At 34.9% G+C, this 25801-nt stretch overlaps 1 protein-coding gene across 5 annotated transcripts in view; it reads right to left on the bottom strand.

Annotated features, from left to right (window-relative positions):
- Positions 1-25801, bottom strand: part of SCAF11 (SR-related CTD associated factor 11) — a 73513-nt gene that overhangs the window by 28486 nt on the left and 19226 nt on the right. For 3 of the 5 annotated variants that reach the window (XM_030835316.3, XM_030835312.3, XM_030835317.3), the window contains exons 2-6: positions 22703-22756; positions 15305-15386; positions 13012-13169; positions 3298-3375; positions 25-125 (exon numbers count right to left, since the gene is read on the bottom strand). In XM_030835316.3, coding sequence (XP_030691176.2) covers positions 25-125; positions 3298-3375; positions 13012-13169; positions 15305-15365 — 398 coding nt within the window. In that variant the 5' untranslated portion in view covers positions 15366-15386; positions 22703-22756. Of the gene's footprint in view, positions 1-24; positions 126-3297; positions 3376-7456; positions 7626-13011; positions 13170-15304; positions 15387-22702; positions 22757-25801 lie in introns of those variants that run through there. The other 2 variants (XM_030835315.3, XM_030835320.3) reach the window with 2 other exon arrangements.

Genomic DNA, 25801 nt, shown 5'->3' with positions numbered 1-25801 from the left:
CCACTTCTGAAGTTCAGCACTAACCTCATACAGCTTTTAGAATTTTCCTGACAGGACAGCTGTTTCTTAAAAGAGCTTTCAATTTTCTTGTCATTTGTTTCTCTCAACTGTCTTTTTATGTGAACCTGTGAGAAAAAGCAAAATCACCTATTTAGACTGATAATCTGGCATCACAAATGATAACCTACACATTTCCCTTGAAAGGACAAAAAATTAAAGAAACAAAATTGTCTGAATGAACGTGCAGCCCAAATACATATGCTTATTAATTCAAGCATGCTAAACTATAAACTTAGTATGTGTGCTAAGCTCTGGGGAAACATAACAGTAAGAGAGGGGCATGTAAATAGATTAAGTGCTCATAACAAATATAAACACAGATCTTTGTATACACGTAGAACTGACTTTGAGGATATCAGAGAAGACTTTAATGAGTAGATGATTTATGAGTCGGTCTTCAAGAATGAGTAGGAATCTGTATAAGGAAAAAATATTCTAAATGGAGGGAACACAGTTATAAGAAACAGTAAGAAGCCAATGCAGATGGGGAAGAAAAAATTAGCAGGATATGAAGCTGATACAATGTATTAGGACCAGACTGTAAAGGGTCCTGAATAAGAAAATAATTCTATAGGAATCAGAAAATAGTGTTTTAAAAGCATGTGAATGAGATGATCAAATTTGTTTTCTTTGGCAGTGATATGGAGAATGAACCAGTTAAGGGAAACTATAAAAGTCAGGAAACTGGAAAAAAGTTCTTATAACAGTGTAGATCTATACTGTATGAGACAACAGTCACTAGCCACATACTATTAAGCATGTGAAATGTGGCTGGTTTAAATTGAGATGTACTTGTAAGTGTAAAATATACACCGGATTTCAATGAAAACAACAACAAAAAATAAAATCCTTCAGTAATAATTCTTCTAAAATATTACATGTTGAGATAATACACTAGATATGTTGGATTAAATAAAATATAAAAATTCAATTTAACTGTTTCCTTTTGGTCTTTTAATGCGGCTACTAAAAATTTTATATTATAGAGTGGTTTGTAGTATATTTCTATTGGTAGAACAGGTCTAGATGACAGCATGAGGGCCTACAAAGAGGTAATGAAGTGGGAACAAATTTAAGACATTGTGCAGAAGGAACAGGCAAAAATAAGACAAAGAGAAAAAATGGAAAACTCCCAGATGTTTTTGATCTGGGTGACTGGGATTATGGTACCATACAACTGGGGTTAGGGGATGGGGCAGGGAATGAGACGAGTTTGGGGTTTGTTAATATTTAGATTCCTTTGGTATTCTAGATGGAGATGTCCAACAAGTGGTTGAAAATATAAGCAATTATATATGACCCATTCGAGTTTAATTGTAAAGGGAAAAGGATAATAAAGATTCAAAAGAAGTAAAAGGGCAAAGGAAGATATTAAGAATATATGGATAATACCACACACAGAATTACCGTATGACCCAGCAATCCCACTACTGGGCATATACCCAGAGAAAACCATAATTCAAAAAGACACATGCACTCCAATGTTCACTGCAGCACTATTTACAATAGGCAGGTCATGGAAGCAACCTAAATGCCCACTGACAGACGAATGGATAAAGAAGATGTGGTACATATATACAATGGAATATTACTCAGCCATAAAAAGGAACAAACTGGGTCATTTGTAGAGTCATGGATGCATCTAGAGACTCATACAGAGTGAAGTACGTCAGAAAGAGAAAAAAAAATATCGTGTATTAACGCATACATGTGAAACCTAGAAAAATGGTACAGATGTACCCATTTGCAGTACAGAAATTGAGACACAGATGCAGAGAACAAACGTAAGGACACCAAGGGGGTGGGCAGGGGGTGGGAGGTGGGGTGTGGTGTGGTGTGATGAATTGGGAGATTGGGATTGACAGGTATACACTGACGTGTATAAAATGGATGACTAACATGAAGCTGCTGTATAAAAAAATAAAATAAAATTCAAACAAAAAGAAAGAATGTATGGATAATATCACACACGATAAGAAATACCTTTTAAGTTTGACAAAATTAGATTAACACTCCCCCAAACTTTTAACTTAAGTAACACTCAAACCCTATTAAATAAAACATAAATTTTTATTCCAAGCAACAGAACAAAATTCACATGAAGCAACAGAACAAAATTTTACAGAAGAATATCTTTGGAAGCTAGTTCATGCTAAAGAAGCTTCAGCAACATAATATATATAGTCTGGAAAAACAGAACATGTCTTTCAGAGAAGTGTTGCTTTAATTTTGATTATACTATCACACACATATATAATGTTTTATCTTTTCTCCAAGATATATACTAATTTGTATAGATGTCCAGAGTTAACACAATTACAACATGCAATATCTTTCACATGTCATTTTATTTGAATTGCAATCTCATTTGTACCTTATGTCACTGAGACTTATCTGGAAAAAATATATCAAAACAAATTATAAACACCTACACTGAGAACATCTAATGCTTAAATAGTTTTATGTTGCTTACATGCCCCTTTCTATTCACAAAGATAGCAACCAAAGTGTTGGTGCTACTTGGGAAGTTTGTTTTTCCCATCAATGGCATCATATATGTATATATTGAGTATTCTCATTTTTAACTGTATACCATTCTTGACTTACTAATGAGAACCTCAAGAAATCTTTCTTACACATTTCACTTTACGTAAATTACTACTTACTCTCTTTTCACTTTTTATTCATTAACTCAGGAATATGTTCCTATCTCTTTCTTCTTCTTTTATTTGTAAGCCAAAAATAAATGTGAATACAAATCATAATCATGGTTCTTAATCATAAGTAACATCAGCATGGTATGTGAATCTCAAGAATGTGACTAGGATTAAGCATTACAATAAAACCGTACGTAACAAAAGAAGTCATTTGCCCATGACAACACTGAAACCATGAGAAGTCCCTCTCAAGATCTTCACAAACCCCCTTATTCTTCTCGAATTAAATTCAGTTTCCTTCAAGCACCAGAATTTAAGAACAAAGACACCCTTTTATATTTAATTTTGTTTAATCTTCTCAACATTATGTTTTTCATGAAAACATAATTTTCAGGTACTCTGGACTTAAGTTTTTGTGGGGGTTTGTGTTTGAATCTAATATTCCATTCAAACATTTTTTCAATGGAAATTAAACACATTAAAGTTGAATTCACAAATATACTCAAACTGGAAATTTAAAGCAAAATCATCTCAATTAAGTTTAAAGAGTTTGTTTTACAAAATAAAATCTAAACCTTACCTTAACACAACCTTCCAATGCACTGAATTTAAACACCGCCTGAAAAGGTTTCCGGTCAATAGGACATGAAGCCAGTGTCTGAAAAATGATGAACAAATTATAACTTTACGAATGTCTCTTTAAAACAGATCAAAATTAAACTATAACAAACGCATTCACAGTAAGTTTTTCACCAGAAGAGGAACCATAGAAAAATAATTTTTTCTTCTTTCAAAGATAAAGATGAAATGCTTTCCACCTGTATTACTCCACAAAGTAATAAATACCATAATTTTTAAAATTCATTCAAACATTTACTGAGCACCTATTGTATGCTAAATAAGTGGAATACAACGATGATCAGAGAGATAAGATCTTTGTTATCAAGATAATACCTATTAAGACTTGCTGCACAGTTGAGTACTACAGCTGTAATGAAAGGAAAGCTGGGCTGAAATCACTACCTCTCTGATCCAAAGCACTTGAGTAACTCTAAATAAGCTGTAAAAGGAATGGCTTGGACAGGTCCCTTATAGATTTTAATATTCGATGACAATATTTTCCCCCAAAATAATTTTCAATAGGCAGTTGTACCAGCAAAAAAAAAAATTGTAGATATGAAGAAAAGCAAGGATTCCTCTGCTGCTCCCTCAGCCATGTAGATGCCCTCTCTGGAAGTAGTTTCTTATGTATCCTTTTGGAGATACCCAATGTTTATGCATAACGTGTATCTTTTAAATATAAAATATAATTCAGATGCTGAACTGAATCTTGTTTTTCTCTTAATTACATATTTTAAATTGGCTCATATTACTATTTCAGAGCTGTCCCATTCTTAACAGCATGGTATGTCATATAGTTTTAATTTACATTTCCTTTTATATGAGTAAGGTTGAAAATATTTCCACGTTTAAGGGCTCTTCAAAGTTCCTTTTCTTTAAACTGTCTATTCATGCCTTTTGCCTAACTTTTTTTATTAGGTTGCTGGTCTTTTTCAAACTGAATTGTAGGCTTTCTTTATAAATTAAGAAAAATTGTCCTTTGTTCACTCTGTAATTCTAAATCATCTTTATCTTGACATAAATATATTTCCTATACTTTCAAAATTAACATGCTTCAACTATAATTGAGTTTCTCTGATAATACTATTAAATGTTTGTATAGGAATAGGCTTATATTATTTAAATAATTTAAGATAAAGTATGTTGTCTACTAGGGTAAAAGGGAAGATTCTGTAGCCTAAGAAGAAAATACTGAAAGGTGATATTTTAATACCTATGGTTATAAAAGTAAAACAGGATTCTAGCAATTTAATAGCAATAGTCTAATAGATAATATAATAATGAAGTTTTGATAAATTATCCTATATTCCCTAGTGGAAAAATGTGATATTTGCTTTTCTGGACTTTGGCACATATCAAGATATGCTTACACAAAGCACAAGTACAACAGACTGTGTGTGGCCCTCGATCATATAATACATTTTCACAAAGCTCGTGAGTCACTTTGGAAGCAGCCAAAATATGAACAGAGTTACTTTTTACTACTCTGCTAAAAAGTGATTTTTCTTTTCTTAAGTAGGTAGGGCTTGATAAAATGCTCTACACCATATCTGAATTAGGAAATTTGACTTTCCTGACTATATTAAACCAATTCAGACTGGTAGAACCCAGCTCAGCTTACTTCCAAGTACTATGCATTTAGGATGCTAGTACTTTCCCTACAGAAAATTTGACCTTAAAAAGCTTTGCTACAAGTAGCAACAAAGCTGTCCACAGCTTTTTAATAATGCATTACAAATAGCAATTCTAGTTCAAAGAACTCAACATCGTAACTATGTGACTGTTGTTTATATTACCATTTACTGCATGAAATTTCTTAGACTAGAGGTTATATTAACACATTTATAATTCAAAATAATACTTTAAAGTGGAAACTTTCAAGTATTTATTTTTACTAAAGTTTCAAAATATACTTGTATTTCTATTTTAAAGGTAAATTTAGATAAAATTCATTAAAAAGATAAAAGAGGGACTTCCCTGGCAGTCCAGTGGTTAAGACTTCGCCTTCCAATACAGGGGATATGGGTTTGATCCCTGGTCAGGGAGCTAAGATCCCATATGCCTCGTGGCCATAAAACCAAAACAGAAGCAATACTGTAACAAATTCAATAAAGACTTTAAAAATGGTCCACATTAAAAAAAAAAATCTTTGAAAAAAAAAGATAAAACAATAATAAAATGTGTTTCCTTCAATGTTTTTTAAAAAACTATTAAGACATGTGTAAGGGCTCTGGATTTACTGTCTATTTTTATATCTTGTCCTGTGTATAACCTTGAGCAAGTTACATAGCCTTCCTTTGTCTCATTTGTGAAAATGGGGATAATAATAATCTGAGGTTTTCACAGTAATTAATGGCATACACTAAGTACTGTGTAAAGTCTTCTAAATATTAACTAGCTTTACAGCACTAACAATAGAAAAGCTTGGCTCACTAACAAAAAGATAACTCACAATATGATGTACATATACATGTGAGAGACTGAATTCTTAGTGATTTTTCTTGTTGGAATTTTCAAAGTTCATGACATATATGGAAATTAAACTATTCCATTTTTTAATATCTATTTCAAGTTGTAACACGAAGATCCAAAGAAAGCCACTGTGTTAAAGAAATTTATTCTATATCAGATGCATTGAACCTTTCAAAAACTCTGAAATTACACAATCCCATTTTCTTCTTTATTAAATTTCCTCTGTTGACATCAGCTAAATGGCACTCTTCCCTTTCCCATGTTCAAACTGACAAGAGTTTTAACCTGAGCCGTTCCATTTTGATCTGTTACAGGTATTAGGGTTCTGAGTAAGATTTTGGTTTTGTTCTTTTTTCCTTAACTATAATTGTCATGGATTTGTCTAAGGTTTCATGTGGAGAAAGGGTTCCACTGCTATTTCAAAAACAAAAAGAAAGAAAACAGAAATAAAAAATAGTAGTCGGAAAACTACTGCTATCTATTATGGTAATCTGTATATACTTACATTTCCTAAAAATAATCTACTTAACACTAGAAAACAAGTTAACAGATTTTCTTTGGCTCAGGCTTACCGTCAGAAAAATTTCTTAAAAGCAGGTTATCCTCCTCAGATTAAAAAAAAGCATAGGTCAGAAAATAAGCTACCTATAGTAGACAAAATATCTTTGCTATGGCTACTGAGAAATGATGATATCCATTTCTGACCTTAAAACAGTTTAGCAAAGCATTTCAAACGGGAAACAGAAAAGAAATTCAGTTATCCTGAGTTAAGTCTTCACAGCATACCTCAATAAATTAATAGTGACTAAAGAACTTAATGAAAAAGAAATCAAAACAGATTTTTAAAAACTAAATGGATCTTTCATTTTTTGTTAATGTATAATGTAAGAAAAATATAAGGCTACTTTACATTAGCATATTAGCCAAAGTTCAAAGACACTGTCATCAGTAGGTACTAAAGCATAAAATTATGTATCACATGATGATCAAACAGCTTTAATAGGAAAGTTAAAAAAAAAAAGGTTTTAAAAAATGGTTTGCATTGGCCTAATTTTAAAGCATTCCTAAGGAATCTTCATCCTTATAATCCAGCAGATACCCATTCAGAAAATCTCAAAGATATTTTAATCTTAGTTTCCAGAGTTTGTGTCACTAAAATAACTAATTTAGTTTTTAAGTTGTGTGGTTTAAAAAATTCACATTTAAAACTAATGTTGAAAAATTTTAGCTAACATACTTAATTCTTCTTTAAAATATATTTTTAGTTTTAAAGAAAATTATCCCAAATTTTATTTTCCTTGTATACAACAAAAATAAATACCCTTTGGTTATTCACCATTTTGAGTTCTTATATACAACAAAAATACCCTTCAATTATTCACCTATTTAAATTGACAATGACTTTTATTTCAATAATTTTTCAAGTATCTAATTTAGTTTCATAGTCAAAGTAATCCAATATCATCATTCAACTTTGTGATACAGCTACAAAATTAACAGAATTTGATCACTACTTTACAATGTAATGTGTATTAAAAAACAGAGCATTCATTTTACTGTGAATGCTCTGTACTGAGGTTATATCAGTTAAGGAGGCAATTTCGATAGAAAAAAATAATCTTCCTAATGATTTCAGTAAAACATACCCTAGTATTCTGAAGCGTTGTAAATTCCCAGCTCAGATAAACCCATATTTAAATGTAAGAACAGGAAACCTTCCTTATTTGGGAATTCAGGATTCTTGATTTCTAATATTTCTTGCTTCCTGCTGCTGCTCTATCCTCAATCACAAAGGCTGCCTACCGATAGCCCCTCCTAGAGAGAGAGAAGCAAGTGTTAAAGGTAAGTGCTTAAAGACTAAATCTCAGTACCTATGTTTTAGGTAGGTTTGTCTGTTCATGGGAATCTCTAGAACATTTATCTCTCTTACTAATAAATAGAGCACATTATATAAAACTGCAGTTCAAAATCAAATAAAGATGATTTAGGAATGCATACCATTAGAGGTTGCTGCTTATTTTAAAGCCATTCACTAGGACCTATCCTTTCTTCTTGATGGTCCCAAGATACCTAGTCTGCACCTCTAAAGAAGTGCTCACCTGTAGTCGGCCTACATGTACACTATCACATTTAACCAGTTCTTTCAAGACAGCTTTCAGGAATGTATCCCTACAGGGCAAATGGCTGTCAGTAATAAAATTAACAGCAAGAAAACTTTTTATCCAACTACTCAAAAGGAACTCTTTCATATTCTTAAAAATAAATTACAACAGTTGGGTAGAATTACTTTTAACCTTTCTTTTCTTTTGACATTTAATAGTTAAGACTTTCATTTTCTAGCATAAAAACAGAAAATCCCATAAACTATCTGTATAAATCACTTTACAAATTCTGACATTTAAAATTAGACTATACAGAAATACACATTAATTTACCCAACTGGTAAAAACAGAATATTAAATGAAAACCTATTACATATGCTTTAGGTAATGAGCATTCACAATATAAAAATATTCTTTGCTCTACCAAAGGTTTTACCAAAGGATCAATACAGAGTGAAAACAACTAGGAATTTGGAATAATTAGTCACAAATTCAAGTTCTGGAGGAGTCAGAACTAGCAACCTCTCTGATCTACTTTAAGGATGAAGATAGACAGCTCTGAATCACCTATCACACAAGTTGTAATAATTAAATTAATTAATGTATTTGACAACGCTTTATAGATTATAAAGATAAGGACTAACAGTAGTGCTCCACAGATATGCTTACATTACTGTTCACAAAGAAGTACATAACAGAGAGGTTTGGTTTAGTTCAGGAATAAAGAAAAAATTTACATCTTAGGAAAAACTGTTGGGAAAATCCAGGCAATAAAACTTTGCTGAATTATGTTACCAAACAATAATCTAATCACTAGAATGATGTATAAGTTTCTACTCACTGCATAAGGGAACATCTGTATATAAAACATATCAGTAGTCAAGATATAAGTCAACGGGTCACATTTTGATTTTTTTTGGTATGTACTATTAATCCAAAAACATACTCCTCACCTGTCTGCATTGAACACTGTTGTCTGACTTCTTCAAGAACTGTACATCACCACAGTAAGACTCTCTTCATTTCTAGTCTCATGAGAGAAAACATACCTTTGCCAACTGTGCAATTTTGATTTCATTAACCTTACTTTCTCAAACTGAAGCTGTCAGCATTTGATATAAATGGAGGACTGAGAGAAATAAGTTGAGGGAGGATAATTTGCTTATAGTAGGAAAGTTAATCACATTAAAAAAATTACTTTAAAAATAAGGGAAATATTTACATTACTTAAAAGAGAAAAGAATCCCAGTGAATATCAAAAACCTCCTAATCACATATATTGCATGTTCCTTTAAATAGAGTAAAAACTCTTAACCACTTCAAACATGAAATGTCTCCAAGTCCTCAAACTTTAACCCTTTTAAGGGTCAAAACTGTAACCACTTCTTGGCAACCTGCCAAATCCTAAATCTTATTTTCTTAGTGTGTGTGTAGGTTACCCTATTGTCTATTGAGGATCATAATTATGATTGGCTGTCAATGCTATGGCCATGTGTCAAACTTCCCTAGCCTTCACTTTTCTAATTATCTACTTTAAAATGTGCAAACTCAGACAATCAAGATTAAACTTATGTGTAAACTAAATGCCCTCAATATGTTTAGACTGTATTTTTCCTCACAGTATGGATAAAATAATTAACTTTCTAAGTGGCTGATAAACTTTAGTGTATTGGTTCTATACATATTTCAACAGGTTAAAGGCCTTCTTTAGTTCCAGATTCTCAGTTCTAATACTGATGATTTAAATTAACAAGAACTTCAACTTTCCTAAGTGTCAATTACTGTGTCTTTGTTTAGATCAATATTTTATTTCTACATCATCATTTTTATTTTATAAACCAGCAGGCTTACCATCTGTGAATTTCTTGAAACTAAACACAGAATGGACATGTTTAATTTCAATTTGTTCTAGTGTCCCTAATGGGAGGAAATTAGGCTATGGGCCATGAAGACCACCAGCTTCCATTATTCTGAATCTTTCTGCCCTAGGTAAGTAGATTCTATGAATATCTAGAGACTAAATTCAGTTACTTAATTAGTCCTTAAATGGCTTTTGTTTTAAATAACCAAAGAACCAAAATTTTAGAACTTGAAGAGATTGAAACTGATTGTGACTCTGGATATAGATATTTTAAGAGCATGAGAAATTTCAGGAATGTGTCCAAAATAAATATAATTAAATACTTTAACTTTACTTGTTTCTTATGGAGAATTTCTTCAATGATTAAAATATTAAGGTGAAAGTAAATAAATGAGTCCTTCTTGGTTCTTGATACCTATTCTGAAACAAATTTTAATAAACCTTGAGAATAAATCTCAGATAGCTCAACAGAATTTCTGAAAGACACATAAGACTAGGAAGGTGATCCTGAATACATTCTGTACTTTTTTCTTATTATGTAGATTTCCAACCACTGTAAATTTCACTTTTGATTTCTAACTCCCTACTAAAAGTGAACATTAGTAAAATTTAAAACTATGGATCAATTTTTAAAAATTATTTTAATTTCAGGCTCTTGAAGTATTTAGAAACAACTTAAGAGTTCAGGATCGATGCCTTGAATTTCAAATAAACATTAACATAGTAATTTAAATGAAAGAATATAAAAGAAAGCCTTAGCACAAGGCCGGGCCAGTTAGCAGAGTCTGAATACAAATGATCTTTCCTAATCCTGAAATCCAAAGTAAACTACATGCCTCTTTTTCAAAACAGAAGGAGGCTGAGGAAAATGAGAAGAGAGATCTTAATAACTAATGGCCATGAATAAAAACACTAGTGAATATGAAATCTGCTTCTATTTGTCAAAGCACTGATACACTTCAAAATATATCTAATTTTTATCATACCAATAAAAGATTCAAACTGAAAATTTTGAAGTGATTTTGTTAACCAGTAATCATTTATTAATTATAATGAACTTTTTTTTTTTTTTTTTTTTTTGCGGTACGCGGGCCTCTCACGTTGCGGAGCACAGGCTCCAGACGCGCAGGCTCAGCGGCCATGGCTCACGGGCCCAGCCGCTCCGCGCCATGTGGCATCTTACTGGACTGCGGCACGAACCCGTGTCCCCTGCATCGGCAGGCGGACCCTCAACCACTGCGCCACCAGGGAGGCCCTATAATGAACATTTTATTAGTAGATTGTGTTCTTGTTACTGCTCAACTTAATGGTTTATTTAACTTATGTCTGCTATCCCCACTAGGGACAATGAAATAATTCAGAATATTCTGTTTATTCTCTGCTTTCAAGGTTAACTAGTTTTGTTTAAACAATACCTCAACTCCCCCACTGCCCATCACAATTTATGGCAGTACAGTCGATAAGTATTTTCTTTTAGAAGCAATTTGGCTTCAACAAAATGTTTATATCCAAAGGGGTAACACAAAAGAAGAAAAATATTACATGCAAGAAAAGTGCTGATTGCAAAACTATGTATGTTAGCAAGTATTTTTAACTTAAAAATATTCAACAATAGTTAAAAACATGGACAAGTTTAGCACTATCTAGTGGAGTTGAATATGTACACAGTCTACAATCACTTCTAGATACTTACCCTAGAGACACCTGAACTTGTACACCATGATAAAGCTAATGGTTGTATCAAAGATGCATGTAGTGTAATGAAGGATGATGAATCAAGCCTATTTTATACATTCTAATCCTCAGAGAAAAACACATACTCAAATCATGGTTGTTGAACCCCCAATTATGTGGTCACTGAATGCAATCTCACAAAAAGCACTGAATTGAAGCCTTCTAGCCATCCAGTAATTCTCTATTGGAAGCAAAATCTCCTCTATTTTTAAGATATCTAATCACAAAGCAAACCATGGTGCACTAAATTCAACACAGATGAAATCATTAGGTGGGTGGCAGAGAAAAATATGCATTCTTATTTCATTAGGCAATGCTCCTGCAAACACACAGAGATTTACAATTATATTAAATAATTAAATTAAACTCAAAAAAGAGAATACATTTTCACCTATCCTTAGTCCTTTCTTGCCAAAAACCAGTTTAGACTTTTATCTATTTAGAACTGTTTCCAAGTATACTATTATTAACTCAATTGGTATAACAAATCTTCTTCTTCCCCCTCCCAGAACTTGACCATAGAGTCAGTACACAGTTATGTTCTCTTTTTCATACTACTGATGAAATATAAGTTAGACACGGAACTCTGAAAACCCCAGTTATATAATAGACAATTAATTCCAATGTGCATAAGGACAACAAAGAATTTGAATGCAGCTAATGTTAAAAACATTTTTAAGATTTATCTCCTTTACTAATTTTTACACACTGACAAATTACTAACTCAGAAAATATAGCATGAGCAGTATGATAAATTTTTATTTCACAATTTCTAACAATGGGGCTCATAATGAATATTCAATATACAGTACTGTGATCTACTTGACCCAAAATGAATCAACATAATACATTAAAAGTCCCAAATTTTCCTGTTTCTTAATCATTAACTATCTATGAAGAACCTCAATAATATCTCTAACTTTGAAATTAGTTCAAAATAAATGAAACACAGGAACTAGAAAATGCAGTTGTAAATTTATTTCTGTCTCTTAAGCTATGAGACCTTGGCCAAGTTATAGAACACAAAATCCAAGTTTCCACATCTGTAAAATGGAAAGACACTGTTATATCTGTTCTGGTTATCCCACAGGCTGATATAAGGAAGAAATTTAATAATCTATGTAAAAATTCTCTGAAAAATATAAAACACAAAGCAGAGAGAAGGTGTTATTATTAGTAGTAAATATAATCACAAGAGGGTCAAGTACACTGAAGATGAATTACTGCATTTCTACCAGAAAAAAATACTTAATCCATTATCCCGTTTTTTTTAATGGTATGCATTTAAAATTTTTTAATCATAAAAGAACAAAAAGCTGAATATAAAAAATTTAGAAGGTAATATACTAACAAAATTTGAGCAATACAGAGATGTTTGTCCTAAGTGGAGGAAAACACATTACTGTGAAATAATTTATGAAAGGCAGTATCAAGTCTTTAGACTAGGTGGAATGAAATCATGCTAGGGAACTAAAATACAATAATATTTAATACTTAGACTCACCTCTGCCCATTTAAGAATACAGGTCAAGCAGAAGACATGATTACAGCTTTCTGGAAAACCAATTTCCTTCTCTAACAGGCAACTGAGACATATTGGACATCTATCAGCTTCACTGTACAACAGACCAATGGTAGCAGTATTATCTTTGTTTTCTTCACCTATAAAGTAAAGCAACAATATATGCTTTCAATTTCTCCAGACCAAATGACTTATGTTTGTGGTAATACGATGGACTAGATACTCTAAAAGGCCCTCCTTCTACAAAGTAATTAGATCTTAGATACACTATAAGAAACAAACTCCTTGAGCACAATAACCCCAACATTTACTGATTTATAATTTAAGGGAGGAGTGAAAAGAATTTTTCATGAATTAATTTTAAAATAGGTAATAATCACATAGTTCAAATATTTAAAAGTAAAAAAAGGTTATAGTGACAAATCTCCCAAGCAAATCTACTCCCATCCATCTAGTTGCACCCAATGCAACAAGTAACAACTGTTGTTTGTTTTGTGTTCTTCCAGAGACAAGATAGAATGCACAGACAAGCAAATCCTAATATATATTCTTTCAAACCTCCTTCTTCACACAAATGCTAGAACACTATACACAGCAGTCTGTGTTTTTTGTTGTTTCAACCTATGGATGGGACATTCACCTGTTTTCAAACTTGGGCTATTACAAACAATGCTGCAATGAAAAACTTTTCATTTCCCATTTTTAATAGTGTATCTACAGGATAAATTCTTAAAAATGGAATTGTTAGACCAACGTGTACATACATTTGTATTATGAACAGATACTGCCAAATTACACCCCTTAGGGTTTGTACTAATTTAAACACCTACCAGCAATGTAACCAACACACAAGAAGTAAGCAGTGCTGGCTCAAAAGTAAAAGAAACTCCAAGATTCAACATAAAACAAAACAAAAATACAGAAATGGTCTGCTGAAATGTGACCAGTATATGCCAAGCAAATGGAAAAGCTGACATTGCCCTGGAAACACATGTCCATACTAGTGTTCAGAACTGGAGACTAACCTTAGGACCAATCCAGGTAGGGAAACTGATCCTAGGAGATTCCAGTTTTAAGCCAAGACCCTCAAATGGGGTTAAAGTGGTCCCAGCATGGGTTCAGAAAAAAGCAAATACATACAAATCCTCTGAAGGAAAGCATCCCTAATTTAGGCCCTCAGGATTCCACAGATTAAACGGATCAAATATGAGCTCATAATCAAACTTTACCAAACAGAAGAAAATACGTTGCCTTGAGTAAGAATCAGCAGAAACAAGAATGAGTTTAGATTTATTTTTATTTATGTATTATATTTATTTATTATAAATTTATTTAGATGTCCACTGGCTTCAAATATCAGAACTTTCAAATACTACATAAAATAACTGAACAGCAATTAGACCCAGAAGAAAAAATATTTGTGAACTGGAAGAACTGAAGAAACTACCTAGACTGTAAGAGACAGACAAGGAGATATAAAAACAGAGGTTGGGAAATGAGGTCAGAACAAAGTCTAACATATTAATTGAAGTTCAGAAGAAGAGACTAAAGGGCAGGCAATAGTTGAAGCAGTAATGGCTGGGAAATGATAAAACAAAAACATGATCCAACAGATAAAGGACACACAAGGTATACTAAACAGGAGTAATAAAAATAATCCATGTTTAGAAACAAAGTAGCAAAACTGTACAATATCAAAGATGAAAACAAGATCTTAAAAGCAAAAAGAGGGAAAAGACAGATCATCTACAAGGGAATGACAATTAGGTTGAAAAGACATTCCTTGACAGCTAGTAAGAAAACTAGAAAATAGCTAAATAATATCTTCAAAGTGCTAAGAGACCAAAAAAAAAATTATCAATCCAGAATTGTATATCTTTCAATAGTTTTGAAGAGGATAAAATAAATACAAAAACTTAAGTTTACCACCAACAGACTTTCACTAAAGGAACTTGAGATTTTTTTCAGGAAGAAGGGAATGGAGAAAAAACCAAGGACAGTAATAATAAAAACAAACAGAAAAATGTCATTCCTCTATCAGTAGGGAGCAAAACTTAAGAAGAAAAAGAGCAGAGCTCAATGAACTAAAAACTGACTGATCAAAAATAAGACAAGGGAAGACGGGGAAAAAAGGTGTGCACTTCTTATTTAGGCAGCTTATTTCACAGTTTAAGAACAAAAAAAATATGTAAATACAAAAAACTCCTTGTTAACAAACAGTATGGAAACACTAACTTTTGCCTTCAACACACAAGCTTTATAAAAATTAAGTTACCTTCCGTATCTTCATAGTCCTGATCTCCCACATTTAGGGTATATAGAGTTTTCTTCTTCATTTCTCCTTGAAAAAGGGTCTCCTATAGGATGAATTATAATAGAGAATTTTAATGTTTGCCTTGTCCCAATAATATACATATTAAAAAAAACCCCAAACTGTAAGAAATTATTTTACACATAAAAGAATACAAACCAAGCCAGTAAATTTTTTGGATAATCCAGTACACTTTTATACTCCTTGCCACCAAGCACTGTCTTGCTGAAAAGAGAAGCCTTATATAAGTATTAAACAACAAAGACTAATGATAAATTTTTTGGTACAAACATAAATACAATCAGAGCTTAGAGAAAAGAGATCCATTTGGACTGAAGTTTTCATTGAAGTTGACAGGTTACATATGTTAAGGAGCTTAACACATTTAAGGAGCAAAACAGTATGAAGGAATAAAAAGGAATTTAGCTAGGCCAATCTGACAAATAAGAGTCAGTGGGTATAACAACTGACACTACAGAAATACAAAGGATCATGAGAGATTACTAAAAGCAACTCTATGCCAATAAAATGGACAACCTGGAAGAAATGGACACATTCTTAGAAACGCACAACCTTCCGAGACTGAACCAGGAAGAAACAAAATATGAACAGACCAATCACAAGCACTGAAATTGAAACGGTGATAAAAAATCTTCCAACAGGTCTTTCCTGGTGGCGCAGTGGTTGAGAGTCCACCTGCCGATGCAGGGGACACGGGTTCATGCCCCAGTCCGGGAAGATCCCAACATGCCGCAGAGCGGCTGGGCCCGTGAGCCATGGCCGCTGAGCCTGCAGGTCCGGAGCCTGTGCCCGGCAATGGGAAAGGCCACAACAGTGAGAGGCCCGTGTAACGCAAAAAAAAAAAAAAAAAAAATCTTCCAACAAACAAAAACCCAGGACCAGATGGCTTCACAGGCAAATTCTATCAAACATTTAGAGAAGAGCTAACACCTTTCCTTCTCAAACTCTTCCAAAATATAGCAGAGGGAGGAACACTCCCAAACTCAATTCTACAAGGCCACCATCACCCTGATACCAAAACCAGACAAAGATGTCACAAAGAAAGAAAACTACAGGCCAATATCACTGATGAACATAGATGCAAAAATCCTCAACAAAATACTAGCAAACAGGATCCAACAGCACATTAAAAGGATCATACACCATGATCAAGTGGGGTTTATTCCAGGAATGCAAGGATTCTTCAAGATATGCAAATCAATCAATGTGATAAACCATATTAACAAATTGAGGGAGAAAAACCATACGATCATCTCAATAGATGCAGAGAAAGCTTTCGACAAAATTCAACACCCATTTATGACAAAAATTCTCCAGCAAGGAGGCATGGAGGGAACTTACCTCAACATAATAAAGGCCATATACGACAAACCCACAGCCAACATCATTCTCAATGGTGAAAAACTGAAACCATTTCCACTAAGATCAGGAACAAGACAAGGTTGCCCACTCTCACCACTATTAATCAACATAGTTGTGGAAGTTTTAGCCACAGCAATCAGAAAAGAGAAAGAAATAAAAGGAATCCAAATCAGAAAAGGAGAAGTAAAGCTGTCACTGTCTGCAGATGACATGATACTATACGTAGAGAATCTTAAACATGCTACCAGAAAACTACTAGAGCTAATCAATGAATTTGGTAAAGCAGCAGGATACAAAGTTAATGCACGGAAATCTGTTGCATTCCTATACACGAGTGATGAAAAATCTGAAAGTGAAATTAAGAAAACACTCTCATTTACCACTGCAACAAAAAGAATAAAATATCTAGGAATAAACCTATCTAAGGAGACAAAATACCTATATGCAGAAAATCATAAGAGACTGATGAAATTAAAGATGATACAAACAGATGGAGAGATATACCATGTTCTTGGATTGGAAGAATCAACATTGTGTAAATGACTCTACTACCCAAAGCAATCTACAGATTCAACGCAATCCCTATCAAACTACCACTGGCATTTTTCACAGAACTAGAACAAAACATTTCACAATTTGTATGGAAACACAAAAGACCTGGAACAGCCAAAGCAATCTTGAGAAAGAAAAATGGAGCTGGAGGAATCAGGCTCCCTGGCTTCAGACTACACTACAAAGCTACAGTAGTCAAGACAGTATGGTACTGGCACAAAAACAAAAATATAGATCAATGAAACAGGATAGAAAGCCCAGAGATAAACCCACGCACATATGGTCACCTTATCTTTGATAAAGGAGGCAGGAAGTTACAGTGGAGAAAGGACAGCCTCTTCAATAAGTGGTGCTGGGAAAACTGGACAGCTACATGTAATAGAATGAAACTAGAACACTCCCTAACACCATACACAAAAATAAACTCAAAATGGATTAAAGACCTAAATGTAAGGCCAGACACTATCAAACTCTTACAGGAAAACACAGGCAGAACACTCTATGACATAAATCACAGCAAGAACTTTTTTGATCCACCTCCTAGAGAAATGGAAATAAAAACAAAAATAAACAAATGGGACCTAATGAAACTTCAAAGCTTTTGCACAGCAAAGGAAAACATAAACAAGACGAAAAGACAGCCCTCAGAATGGGAGAAGATATTTGCAAATGAAGCAACAGACAAAGGATTTATCTCCAAAATTTACAAGCAGCTCAATATCAAAAAACAAACAACCCAATCCAAAAATGGGCAGAAGACCTAAATATCATTTCTCCAAAGAAGATATACAGATTGCCAACAAACCAATGAAAGAATGCTCAGGCTTCCCTGATGGCGCAGTGGTTGAGAGTCCGCCTGCCAATGCAGGGGACACGGGTTCGTGACCCGGTCCGGGAAGATCCCACATGCCGCCAAGCGGCTGGGCCTGTGGGCCATGGCCGCTGAGCCTGCGCATCCGGAGCCTGTGCTCCGCAACGGGAGAGGCCACAACAGTGAGAGGCCCGCGTACCGCAAAAAAAAAACAAAAAAAAAAGAAAGAATGCTCAACATCATTAATCATTAGAGAAATGCAAATCAAACCCCCAAGATATCATCTCACACCGGTCAGAATGGCCATCATCAAAAAATCTACAAACAATAAATGCTGGAGAGGGTGTGGAGAAAAGGGAACTCTCTTGCACTGTTGGTGGGAATGTAAATTGATATAGCCACTATGGAGAACAGTATGGAGGTTCCTTAAAAAACTAAAAATAGAACTACCATACGACCCAGCAATCCCACTACTGGGCATATACCCTGAGAAAACCATAATTCAAAAAGAGTCATGTACCACAATGTTCATTGCAGCTCTATTTACAATAGCCAGGACATGGAAGCAACCTAAGTGTCCATTGACAGGTGAATGGATAAAGAAGATGTGGCACATATATACAATGGAATATTACTCAGCCATAAAAAGAAACGAAATTGAGTTATTTGCAGTGAGGTGGATGGACCTAGAGTCTGTCATACAGAGTGAAGTAAGTCAGAAAGAGAAAAACAAATACCGTATGCTAACACATATATATGGAATCTAAAAAACAAACAAACAAAAATGGTCATGAAGAACCTAGGGGCAAGACGGGAATAAAGACACAGACCTACTAGTGAATGGACTTGAGGGTAGGGGCAGGGGGAAGGGTAAGCTGGGACAAAGTGAGAGAGTGGCATGGACATATATACACTACCAAATACAAAATAGATAGCTAGTGGGAAGCAGCCTCATAGCACAGGGAGATCAGCTCGGTGCTTTGTGACCACCTAGAGGGGTGGGATAGGGAGGGTGGGAGGGAGGGAGACGCAAGAGGGAAGAGATATGGGGAACATATGTATATGTATAACTGATTCACTTTGTTATAAAGCAGAAACTAACACGCCATTGTAAAGCAAGTATACTCCAATAAAGATGTTAAAAAAAAAAAAAAAGTCAGTGGGTGAAAGAGCAACTGTGTGTATATACTGAGAAGGAATGGGCATGTACGCCAAGAAGTTCATCTGAAAGATTACAGTGAGGGTAATGAGAGTAATAAGCAGAGCAATATAAATCAAGTAGGGCTAGATTATAGACAGATCTCTAATGATTGACTGAGAGGTTTAGAGTCAATCCTATAGATTCTTCTGAGGAAGACTGACATGAATATAAGCAATGTAAATGAATCTTTTAAAAGAATGATCTGCCTGCAAAGCACAGAATGGATTATAGAGGGGAGAGACTGGAAGCAGAGATGTTTGCATAGCTAGAGTAATTGGCTATGAAGTGAATAAAGAAGAAACAAATTTTGAAGAGCTGAAGAATTTCTGACATTTGGCGACTAAATAAATACAAAGGAAGGAGTAAAAGATCATTTTGGCCTAGGGGACTAGGAAAATGGTGATTACAAGAGACAAAATGAGAAACAGAGGAAAGGAAATTAATTTGTTAGTCGAGGGGAACAAATTTATGAAGTAAAATTATTTTTTAAATCAACTCTTAGAATTCTTTCTTGAATTGATGCAAGACGAGTGATTGCAATGAAGTATTCAAATATATTTTGTAATATCTAGGCACAAGAAATCCCCAATTTCATCAGTTATGATTCTTCCATGTGTACACGAGGTAGTTTTTCTATTTTTTGTTAAATAACGTACACATGTGAGTTTCTACATTAAAGGTATGTACTGCCTAGGAAAATTCTGTATTAGATTAAATAAGGAGAAATGCAAAGGCCCATACTTTGATTCAAAACCCAAGCAGAAAATAAGAAACTAACACATACAAGAATAATTTAAAGGTTTTAGTGGGTTAAAAATTGGAAATTTGAGTCAGGACTAGAGTTACTTTTAAAACGTTAATTCAATCACAGTCTACCTTAATAAAAGTAGATAGAATGTCAAGAACAAAAGGAAAACTTCCCACTCAGCCTACATTAACATTTGTTTTAGTTCTGGTGCTATTCTTCAGGTATCAGGTAACAACTTATAGGCTAAGGTAAATACATTGGCTTCTTTGAGTGTGATAAGCCAGTAAGGGGTTTAAGGCAGAGGAGGCAGCAAAGGGAAAAGCAGAGGCCAGCAAGCAGACTACTGCAATAATCTAGAGGGGGAGATGACAGTGGCTTGTACTAAAGTAATAGCAAGGTTGATGAAAAGTGCTCAGATTCCAGCAGTTTTCAAAATACAGCCATCAGGATGTGCTGACAGACTAAATGCGGCATATGTGTTAGAGCAAGATTCCAGGATTATTCCACAGTATTTTGATTTGAGTAACTAGAATGATGGAATTGCTGAGATAGAATACTTCTAAAAATATTCCGATAGTCACAGGTTACTATTCCACTTGGTATTTACTCAGGACAGTATCAATATCACTTGGGAACTTGCTACAAAGATACCTCAGGCACCACCCTAGACTAGTGAATAAGAATCTGCACTTTATCAAGATTTGTGCAAGATTCATATGTACAGTAAAGCCAACTTCCAAACTTAGCTGATTTTAGAATCATACTATGCCCCTGTATGATCTATAATTGAGTGTAATTCTTCATTTGGGGAAATTCATACCACACCATCTTACCCCATTATCCTAGCTACCTGAGAATTTAAAAAAAAAAAAAAATTGTAATTTTTGTCATCAGCATACCTGTGCTTATGACACTGTCCAGCAATAAAAAGCATTCAAATGTTAACCATTACTATTAATGCACATTTTCCATCCCAATCCCAGTCTTAAAACCATTAAGTGCCTGCCAATTAACTACTCAAAAATTTGATACTCCCTCTAAGAATGTTATTTTTATTTTCCCTTTAAGAAACCATAAGCAAGGCTATTTGTTAGTGATGTCGGGGTGGCAGTGGGGGTGGGGGGTGGAATTCGATCCATTATTATAGGCCAGCGGTCAAAAAACTGGCTGTTTCTGTAAATAAAGTTTTGTTGAAGAACAGCCATGCTCATTCCTTTATATATTGCCTATGGCTGCTTTTGCACTACAATGGCAAAGCTGAATAGTTACTACAGAAACTGTATACTTGGCAAAGCCTAAAATAATTACGATCTGGCCCTTTTCAGAAAACGTTTGCCAACCCTATTAAAGACTATAGAAGGCTGCCTAGTTTGGAGATGTGGCTCAGACTTTCACTGCAGAGGGCCCCTCAAGCTTTCCTAAGTAGAGGCATCTATTTACATTTGTATTCAACCTGTACTATGGCACAACAGCTTCTCATTACACATCTGAGTCAATGGTTCTGCAATGGTGTCCTTGAGTTTCTTTAAAAATGCCCTGAAGGCTATGTGATTTTGTTGATTTATCTACATTTATTTTATCAATCTGGCTTAAACTATCATGGATATTTGCCCTAGTGCTTCCACTTGTTCGCTTCAGAGTAAGGTTAAGGCAATTACCTCCTTCAGCTTAATAGTTATTTCCTTTCCAACTTCTTTGCTACATAATCAACTCCCTCCTGCTTCTAATATGTCACTGTTAATTTTTAAATCCCTTGCAGAATGGTCCCTCTAATTTTTTTTCCTACCTGATTTCCACCATATAACACTCTTACCACACTTTGCAAGTAGACCTGTTTGCTTCAAGTGGGCTATTTTGACAATTTTTTGTTTAGAATATCCTTCGCCTGGAGCTTTAATACCAGCACTCTTCAGTATAGATAGGAATGTCCCTTTAGCACTGGTTTTAGAAAAAAACTGCCTGGGTTCAAACATTAACTAGTCTGACACTTACTAGTAGTATGACTTCTTTAAGCCTGTTTCCTCATCTATAAAATGGAGATAAAACAGTTAACCATTTCAGTCATTATGAAAATCAAATTACATAATCTCATAATCCATTTAAAGTGTTCAGACTAGCACGAAGTACTCAACAACAAACACACATGCACAAACACATGAATACCTCCCCACCCCAAACGGATTTTACGTATATCACAGGATTAAAACTGATAAATCTGTATGACTCAGATTTTCATTATTAACAAGTGAACAAATTTTAAAAACTCCTGTAACTCAAAGAATATCCACATATAGAAAGAATATGAGTAAAATGTTTACAAAATTTAAATTGTCAAATAGTTCTTCAAAAGGAACTTACACAGATAAATAAGTTCTTTATTCTACATTGATAATATTTATCAAGATTCCTGTTTATCTGGAAATAAAAATGTTGAAGCAAGACACAAAATCTAGGACTCACAAAGTAAATAGCCCTAGGATTTTTGTATCCTATTTTCTACTTTATATAGATATAGGAAATAAAACACTAAATGCCGTAACATATGGCAACTCCAGCAAAAAAGAAGAGGTCATGTTTAAGTGAAGCTCCAACCACAACCTCCTAGGTGGTACCTAAGAGTGTCATTTAGTTTTTAATAAGTGTACAAATATTTACAAGGCTTCTTACCCTTAAGATGCTTCAGGTCGAGCAGTCAGGTAATCGGTTTTCCATCAAACTTTTCTGGAGAGGGAATTATGAAAATTAGTCCTATTTCATTCCATTTTCACCTGGCTGCTCCCTTATTTAACTTGGGTACAGAAGAAAGGAGACTAGCAAAGTAAAGAAGTACTTATTACAGAGGGCCCCAGATGTGAGTATAATTTATCTAGAACATAAAACATTTCGACAGAGTGACTATATGCCTGCAGATATGAAGACACACATATGTACTGGAAGCAAACAATAATGAAAACATTTTGTTCAGGGAGGGAGAAGCACAAGAAAACACATTTCAGCATATAGGAGAAAACCGACTGAAAACAGAGTAATGGAGAATTAGAAGAAAATCTACCCCAACAAATACACTTAGGCTTACCACCTAAGAAAGCAATTTAGAAAAAGATATACAAAAAGATATTTAAAGAGCCCAGAAATTCAACTACTAGTATTTCAATTACTTCCTGAACTCCAGATTTTAGTATCCTTAGCCAGTAATCACTTTTCTCTTTTTTTTCTCTTCTTTTTCAACCGGCCCCACACTGGACTCCCCACATTTCTACAGCCTGCCTCTTTCTCTCCTTCTCTTTCTCTTTCTCTCTCTCTCCCTCCCTCCCTCTCTCTCTCTATTTATTAAATATTTAGTCAGTACTCCATATTTTCTATTTATTTATTTATTAAATATTTAGTCAGTGCTCCATATTTTCTAGGTACCACTAGACCTTAAGCACTGACACATCTGATAAAAACAAAAACAAAAATCAATAACAACAGAGTATAGCAGATGCTGTAATGGTGGTAAGCACAGGATATTATAGAAGCACACAGTGAGCACTGATGTATCCTTGCAACATACGCCTTTGCAAAAAAAGGCTTCCCAATGAAGACCAAATATATTTAAAATGTATTTTTCTACCCCCACCCAACTATTCTGTACCATTATAGCATTTCCATCCTTAAAGGACTCAAAAATGGGATTGTCAACTTGAACATGATAGTGAGGATTTTAATTTTTAAAACAAACGAAGGATATATGCAAACAGGTAAGGTGATTCTGACTATTTTACACTTCCTCTATGGGAGTGATCATTAGGCAAACATGAAACACACACTGTACCTGATCCCACGCAATAAAGTTTTATCCCCAGAAAAAGCTTTTCAGACTAATGTTTAGACATATAGGTGGAGAAAAGTATCTTTTCTCTTTCTTCAAATTTTATAACATAGTACATTTTCATACAATGATCTGAGTATGTTAATATCTAACTGAATGTAATGAATTAAAAAAATAATTTACAGGTCTTTAATAAACAAAGTGTTTGCCCTTCAACACACCAATCTCTCTACTCATGATCACAAGTTACATATTTTTTCAACATCAAATTTTTTTAGTTAAAAATAAAACTCTTTGGCTTCCCTGGTGGCGCAGTGGTTGAGAATCTGCCTGCTAATGCAGGGGACACGGGTTCGAGCCCTTGTCTGGGAGGGTCCCACATGCTGCGGAGCAACTAGGCCTGTGAGCCACAACTACTGAGCCTGCGCGTCTGGAGCCTGTGCTCCGCAACAAGAGAGGCCGTGATAGTGAGAGGCCCATGCACCGTGATGAAGAGTGGCCCCCGCTTGCCACAACTAGAGAAAGCCCTCGCACAGAAACAAAGACCCAACACAGCAAAAATAAATTAATAAACTCCTACCCCCAACATCTTCTTAAAAAAATAAATAAATAATAAAAAAATAAAACTCTTAATCAGAAAATAATTCAATGGAGAACCAACAAATTAGGATATCTATTTACAAAAACAGCAACAAAATTTTCATTCCTGCCAATACTTTGAATTTCACCCCAACTTTATAAATACCAACCAACAGTAAAACTGAAAACTCAATCAATTTTTGTTTTATTGGATTCATTTACATGCTGCTATGGTCTTAATGTTTATATGCCCCCAAAATTCATGGTGAAATCCTTATCCCTAAAGGTGATGGCATTATTAGTAAGGGGGGCCTTTGGGATGTACTTAAGTTAAGAGGGTGGAGCCCTCATGAAAGGGATTAGTGCCTTATAAAAGACACTCCAAAAAGATCCCTAATCCCTTCCACCACGTGATGATTCAAGGGAAAGTCTGACTGGAAGAGGGCCCTCACCCAATCATGGTAGCACCCTGATCCTGAACTTTTAGCCTCTAGAAATAATTTCATTCTTTTTTTTTTTAATTTATTCATTTTTGGCTGTGTTGGGTCTTCGTTGCTGTGCGCAGGCTTTCTCTAGTTGCAGTGAGCGGGGGCTACTCTTTGTTGCAGTGCACGTGCTTCCCACTGCGGTGGCTTCTCTTGTTGTGGAGCACGGGCTCTAGGCACGCGGGCTCAGTAGTTGTGGCTCGCAGGCTCTAGAGTGCAGGCTCAGTAGTTGCGGTGCACAGGCTTAGTTGCTCCGTGGCAGCTTCCCAGAACAGGGCTCGAACCTGTGTGCCCTGCATTGGCAGGTGGATTCTTAACCACTGCACCACCAGGGACTGTAAGGTCGGATCTTAACAAACGGCACCGCGAAACAGAGGAAAGCTTCAAGTGAGCTTTATTAGGGAGCGCTCCCGGGCGAGGTTCACTTGTCCGAGAGAAAGGGGCCAGAGAAGTCGCACCCGGGCAAGGGTTGGGAAAGATTTTATAGGGGAAGAAGGGAAAGGGGTGTGGTGAATCTGGGAGGGCACAGGGTATTCCTTATTTGGTGGTCTTTTCGGGTATCCTGGGGGACCGTTAGTCCCGCCCCTCGAAAGGCGGGAAGGCTGGGCCGGGTTCAAAGTTCCCAGGTCAGTTCCTGGAACTGGGTGGTCCGGAGAGTTTCGGTCTGATGCAACCCGTGACTCTGATTGTGTTCCCCTGCCTCGGGCCTGCTGGCCTTATGGGGAAGTCCCAATTTCGTTCTTTACAAGCCACGCAGTTTTGGTATTTTGTTATAGCAACCCAAACAGACTAAGACACATGCTCTGCTTCCAGTTACTATTGCATATCAGGCCCTGGAAGTACTTTCTATCTAGTTCAGTTTTTGACAGGGTTATCAGTAATTTGGTTGCT

This window comes from Globicephala melas, chromosome 10, assembly GCF_963455315.2.
Source record: "Globicephala melas chromosome 10, mGloMel1.2, whole genome shotgun sequence".
Taxonomy (NCBI): Eukaryota; Metazoa; Chordata; class Mammalia; order Artiodactyla; family Delphinidae; genus Globicephala; species Globicephala melas.
Note: the sequence above shows the minus strand (reverse complement) of the source record. Positions and strands in the feature narration are given on the sequence as shown.